General features: G+C 44.2%; 1 protein-coding gene across 1 annotated transcript; it reads left to right on the top strand.

Moving 5' to 3' along the window:
• The first annotated feature begins 2,795 nt into the window (after positions 1–2,795).
• Positions 2,796–5,521, top strand: LOC132653071 (GTPase IMAP family member 9-like). Its single transcript, XM_060380042.1, has 2 exons — positions 2,796–2,897; positions 4,559–5,521. Exon 2 carries the CDS (start codon positions 4,599–4,601, stop codon positions 5,475–5,477), a length of 879 nt encoding a protein of 292 aa, XP_060236025.1. The 5' UTR covers positions 2,796–2,897; positions 4,559–4,598; the 3' UTR covers positions 5,478–5,521.
• The last annotated feature ends 1,146 nt before the right edge of the window (positions 5,522–6,667 follow it).

Below are 6,667 nucleotides of genomic sequence, written 5' to 3'. Positions count from 1 at the left end.
TAATTGATCAGAGTACCCCAGAGGTTGAAAAGCATGTTCTGCTCCTGTGGAGAAGCTACCTTGGCCAAAACCCTCATCGAAGCCTCAAGGGATATTTTGTTGGTGTTGGTTTTGATTTTTTTGATCTGTTGGAGGCATTCATCCCTATAGAAAGCTTCCCATTGAAAGAACAGAGGAGTAGGCAAGAAGGACTGACTGGTATTCTGCCAGTCTTATAGGGATAAATACTCTACTACACTTTCATACCACTAGTATAAGCTCTTTTAATTCTTTGGCTTAGAAGGAATACAGGTCTAGGGGCTGAGAGTGATTAGGGTGAATATTAGCAGGGAAAGCCAAGGCCTAATTTTAATTGTGGGCTAGAATAATTGTTGGATGGTAGTTAGGGATGGGTGGAAGGTGTGGAGTTTCAAGAGTTTTATGAGTGCGATTAGAAGACGAGGCAGGAGGGGCATAAGACAACAATGGGGGTAAATATAGGTGAGTATGAAGAGGTCAGGAGTCACTTTCTGTCTAATATAGTCAATGGCTCATTTAAGGTTAGCGAAGTTTGCCACAGGTTGGTTTTTGAGGGCTCTCCTTGTTAGAGTCATTGCTGGTGGTAAGAGGTTTCATCCTTAATTTCCTTCTGAGAGGTACTCATGAAAGAATCAGACTAACTTTGTAACCTATGTCTCTTTAATTGCCTTATAACATATATTTTCAAGTTTTAGGCCCATATTAGTTAAAGCCTCTTAGTGCTTCTCCAGAGAGCCGAGGAATATAAAAGTTCCTGACATTAGCCATCTGTGAGGGCAGAGATAAAGAAGAGAACAAGCAGAGATCTCTACTAAATGGAGAGAAAATCTCCTGCTGGCGCCTGTGAGATGAGCTTTGTTTGGAAACTGGGCCAAATGGCCCCAATCCTTCTCCTGGCCTTTGATCCAAAGCCTGTAACCCCCACTCCTCAGAACAGACACGGGATGAGTTAATCACTCTCCCACCTTTAATTGTGGCTATATCTCATATGGCAGAAAATTCCAGACTGACTTGAAGATCAGATATTTATGACAGGACTGACCAGACCTAAGGGTGCTCAGAACCAACGAATTATTTTAAAAGTTAAATACCTCATCCAATCATGAATTGCCAAGAAGGCAACCCCTAGAATTCCCTGCTCCTTGTCTTTTAAAAACCTAAGGTCTTTGTCTCCCAGTGCCACTCCTTGCTAACCAGCAGGGGTGACCCCATTGCGCAATGGTCAAAATGAACCTCTTGCGATTTTGTATCGATAGATGATTAGTTTCCTGAGTTCTCTACATATCTTCTTATATTTAGGATCTTGCTGGGCCTAACACTCACACCTTGCATGTGGCTGCAATGATAGTGAAGGAGTTGGAAGTAGCCCTTCTTGGACTTCTCAACTTGGTGAGAAGTAAGTCACCAGAGCTGGGTGTCATAGGGGTTGCTGGAGATCATCTAAGGAGCTAATTGTAGGACCTCTTTCCAGAAGATAATTGTTTATGGTAGAGTTTAACCCCTGCACATTGAGGAGGGCCTGAAGACCCTAATTTGGGACTCCTGGTGAGAAGTGAAATTTTCCATGACAGAGAAGGATGGAAACAAGTGCTCAGTCAAAGGGGAAACATTTCCAGGACTGCAGGAATTTCAGGAGATTCAACCAAGACTGGTATGCAAGCCTGCCCAAAATTTTAAGAAAACCTGCGGCTGCTCTAATGGCCTTTACTGGTCCTTGCTTTACTGGGTTCTTTCAGAGATTTAGAGAGGTAGTTGTTGCAGATGTCTGAAGGACTGTCAGGGTTTGACTAGAGGACTGAAGGACTTCAGTCAATGCCAGGGAGTAGCCCCAGCCAAAAGATGTCAGTTGCCCCTTCCTCATAGTTGGAAAGTAAAAAGGAGGAAGAACCAGCTGATCCCCAGGTGGGGATGCAAGAGCAAATGGTAATGCTCCTTGGAGGGGAGTACTGTCCCTCTTCCTAGTGTCCCAGAGGGTCCCAGTGCCAGTGCCAGATGTGAGTCTCCCAACCTCAGTTAGCCATTGTGAATGGGCAGTCTCAGGATGCAGAGAGGTTGGGGAGCAGGGTCTGTGGTGAGTGTGGCAGGTATGAGTGCCCCAGACACTGCTTCCAGAGAGATCTCACTTCCTGAAGTAAGCAGGCTAGCTTATATAGCTCAAGTCAAGGGAAGGGGGGACAAAGGAACAAGGGAGGAAGTGCACCTAATTTACATATGTTGACCTGGTAGAGGACAGGCCAGTGTTACTGACTCACCAATTCAAATACCAAAGCATGTAGGAGGAAGTGCTATAGCTGAGGCTGGGCCTTTCCAAGCCTATCAGTCAGGTTAGCAGACTGCCAGTCAGGTGATTTCTGAGAAGCCAGTTCTCTGGCAGGAAACAGAAGCTTAACTGACTCTAACAGGAGGTGGCCTTGGTCTCTATGGAGTTGAGTAGGCCTAGGTCTGATTTTGGTAGGGAGCTGCCCCCACTCCTGCTGTGCTAAGAGGAGTCTGGGGCATGGGCAAGTCTGGGGCATGGGTCTCAGCTTTGAATTAAGATCACCCTCAACACATAGTGAGTTTAAGACTAGCCTGGGCTACATTAAGGCTGTAATATCAAAAACAAAAAAAATAATACAAAACAGTTAGAAAAAACATTTATAAATTCTTGACATTATAGCAGACAGACAAAGAAAAGGCTTCAACTTGACAAAGCTACAGCCCCCACTAAGTTACAGGATGGTGTTTGGTTTCTTTAAAAGCAAACAGTGTCTTCATTGGCTCCACCCAGCTGGTCCACTTCCTGACCAGCTGGCTTTGAGGATTGCAGGCATTTTTGCTTCATAGTTAAGCAGAAGCACAAGACCTTGACTCCTCACCAGTTCCTGCAGAAGCAGTAGGTGAGTCTGGCTACAGAGAGCTTGCAGTGAAAGACAGAGGGATGGGGCATCCATGGGGGTGGAGGAATTGTGCCTGAAGAAACACAGGAAGGGAGCTGCTGCTGGGAGTGGTGGGGCCAAGGGGTGTGGGGAGATGAATTAGCATATTGCATTGTGCTCCAGCCATAGCTGGCTGTTGCTGTAGAAGGCAGAGTGCAGTCTGACACCCTTCATAGAAAGTTACCTGTCCCCAAGACAGGGTCTTCAGGGTTCGGGGACAACTCAGATCAGTCTAAGTCACTTCTCTTACCTCAGAATGTTACTGCCTTAGGTAGCCAGGTCATCCAGGGCAGAGGAAAGTTAGAATTCAGTGTGCTGACTCCTCCCCCCTGTACCACAGACAGATTTGCGTGGGTAGCTAGCTGTCTGACCTTTGAATGGAGGAGGGCTGCTGAGGTCAGATGAGCTGCCCCTGAAGGCACAGCCTAGCCTAGGGTGAACATGCAGTAGCCTGTGCCTCAGAGTCCTGGTTTCCTTCCTGCTTGATGTTTTCATTTATTGTTACAGGCCTGTAGTAAGCCTCAGAATCTGAGCTGGTGATATCTCCACCAGTTCTTTCATCATTCAGGAATGTTTTAACTATTCTGGGTTTTTATTTATTTATTTTTATTATTAATGATAATGTAAATAATTATATTATTATTAACATGTGAAAAGTGAACATATTTCTGATTTTAGTGTGATATTTAAAGACAAATATTAAACTCTGTACTTGTCAAATCAGGGAAATGAGCAACTCCACTTTCTTATTCCCCCTTCTTTCTTCCTTTCTTTCCTTCCTTCCTTTCTTCTTTCTTTCTTTCTTTCTTTCTTTCTTTCTTTCTTTCTTTCTTTCTTTCTTTCTTTCTTTCTAAGGAAGAATTTCTCTATGTACCATTGCCTGTCCTGGAACTTGCCCTGTAGAAAAAGCTGGTCACAAACTCATTGAGATCCATCTGTCTCAGCCTTCCTTATTGTTTCTTTATGTTTGGAGTCTTTGAATGCCTCTCCTAGATTGTCACAAAATTTATAGCAAACTGTTGAACACTATACTCATCCCACTGTTCTTCCTGGCTGGCTTTCAGGTATTTGGCACAATAGAGACTTAGGTGCACTCACTCTCAGACCTTACACTGGACAGGCCCAGGCACACTTGTTCCAATATTGCCATGGACACTGGTAGCAAGAATAGGAATAACCTTTCTATGCTATCAAGATCAGTCAAAATGTCATCCAGATTATCAGAGGTTTGAAAGTATGCTGGGTGAGGGGGTGCTAATGAGAGGGCTCAGCATGTAGAGGTACTTCCTATGCAAGCCTGGCAACTGGATTTCCATGCCCAGAACCCACATGAGGTGGAAGGATAGAGCTGAAACCACAGAGTCATCCTCTGACCTCTATGGGAACACTGCCATACACATGCCAATGTAATTTTCCCGTGGAACCATATGGAGCATCATTTTTTTGTGGAGAAACTTTAATTTCTCCATTTTTTCCATAGCAATGTTTCACCTTTGAGTCTCTATAGAGATGTATAAAGATAGAAGATTGCCAAATTTCAGGGAGGGAAGGCAAAAAAGGAAGGTTTGGGGGTTGTTTCCGTTTATCTAATAGGCTGTTTTTGTTTCTTTCTGTTCCTTAAGGTACTTGCACTCCTGATCTTCAGAGTTGGCTTACCCCAACATGGCTGGCCATGCAAACACTAATATGAGGATCATTCTGGTAGGGAAAACCGGAAATGGAAAGAGTGCTACAGCAAACACCATCCTTGGGAGATGCCAGTTTGAGTCTAAGATTGCTGCCCATGCTGTCACCAAGACCTGCCAGAGAGCATCCAGGACATGGAAGGAGAGAGTCCTTGTTGTGGTCGACACTCCTGGGCTCTTTGACACCAAGGAGGCCATGTCAACTACATGTTCAGAAATCAGCCGCTGTGTCCTCTACTCCTGCCCTGGGCCTCATGCCATTATCCTGGTTCTGAGGCTGGGCCGCTACACTGAGGAAGAGCAGAAAACTGTTGATTTGATCAAGGGTATTTTTGGGGAGGCAGCCATGAAGTACATGATTATCTTGTTTACTAACAAAGATGCCCTTGAAGACCAGAGCCTTGACAGCTTTTTAGCTGAAGCAGGAGAAAAGGTGAATGATATCATCCTGCAGTGTGGGAACCGCTACCTGGCCTTCAATAACAAAGCAGATGCAGCTGAGCAAGAAAACCAAGTGCAGCAGCTGGTGGAGCTGATAGAGAACATGGTGGACACAAATGGAGGGTCTTACTTTTCTGACCACATATATCAGGAGGCAGACAACAAGCTGAATCTACATCTAAGGAATCTAATGGAAACTTATACTCAGGAACTTCTTGATGAAATTGAAAGAATAAAAAAGGAACATGCTAATATATTAGAAAAAGAAAAGCAGGCAAAAATTGATTCTGCAAGGAGAGATTATGAAGAAAAAATGAGAAATATAAAGGAAGCAGCTGAAAAGAATATATTTACATATATTTTTGAAAAGATAAGAGAAATAATTTCAAATCTTTGGGACAAGTTGAGATTTTGATGTAAATTTTAATTTTTTAAATAAATTTTATTCTTTTATTGACAGTTGTTCTTTATTTTTTTATTTTTTTTATCAGTTACATTTTATTAACTCTGTATCCCAGCCGTGTCCCGATCCCTCATTCCCTCCCAGTCCCTCCCTCCCTCCCTCATCTCCACCGTGCCCCTTTCCAAGTCCACTGATAGGGGGAGACCTCCTCCCCATTCATCTGATCCTGTTTTATCAGGTATCTTCAGGACTGGCTGCAAAGCCCTCCTCTGTGGCCTAACAGGACTGCTCCTCCCTTTGGGGGTGGGGAGGCCAAAGAGCCAGTCATTGAGTTCCTGTTAGAAATAGTCCTTGTTCCCCTCACTTTGGGAAACCAATTGGTTACTGAGCTACCACAGGCTACATCTGAGTGGAGGTTCTAGGTTATATCCATACATGGTCCTTGGTTGAATGTCAGTGTCAGAAAAGACCCTGTGCCCAGATATATTTGGTCCTTGTGGAGCTCCTATCCTTTCCCCATCAGACTAACTCCCCTTCTTTCTTATGATTCCCTGTACTCTGCCAAAGGTTTGGTCATGAATCTTTGCTTTGAAAACACTGCTAGTTAGAGTCTTTCAGATGCGCTCAGTAGACTCCTGTCATACGTTCTGTAAGACCTGGGGTCTCACAGCTCAGGAGTTCAAGATCGCACCCTTCCCAGAAACTCCCCCAGACCAAGACTCGTTGCAAAAGAAAGAGGTTTATTAACCATTGCACAATGGGGTCACCCCTGCTGGTCAGCAAAGAGTGGCACCGGGAGACAAAGGCCTTTAGGTTTTTAAAAGAAAAATTGCGGGAGATTTGAAGTTTTAGTTTTGGCAATTTAGGATTGGATGAGGAAGCTATAAAGTAAGATAATTGGTTAGTCTTAGGTGTTTAAGCTTGGCCAGTCCTGCCAAGTGTGGATGCAGCTGCAATTGAAGGTGGGGGTGGTTAGCTCATCCTTGAAAATTAGGGCTGCGGGCTCTTGGCTGGAGGTCAAAAGCTAATCAAAAGAAGTCTAGGTTCGTTGCTAAGAAACGCTATCTCAAGGACAAGGGTCTGGTCCTTCTTTTGGTGAGTGAAGGTCATTGTTTGCTTGCCCTTTTTTTATATCTGTCCTCACGGATAGGGTCACATTTCTTCACTCTCTGGAAAGGTACTAAGAGGCTTTAGCTTAACCT

The sequence above is a fragment of the Meriones unguiculatus genome, chromosome 3 (assembly GCF_030254825.1).
Source record: "Meriones unguiculatus strain TT.TT164.6M chromosome 3, Bangor_MerUng_6.1, whole genome shotgun sequence".
Lineage (NCBI taxonomy): Eukaryota > Metazoa > Chordata > Mammalia > Rodentia > Muridae > Meriones > Meriones unguiculatus.
Note: the sequence above shows the minus strand (reverse complement) of the source record. Positions and strands in the feature narration are given on the sequence as shown.

Bases quoted from the DNA above. Each gene is read 5' to 3' on its own strand.
- LOC132653071 (XM_060380042.1), top strand. From the start codon at position 4,599: ATGGCTGGCCATGCAAACACTAATATGAGGATCATTCTGGTAGGGAAA.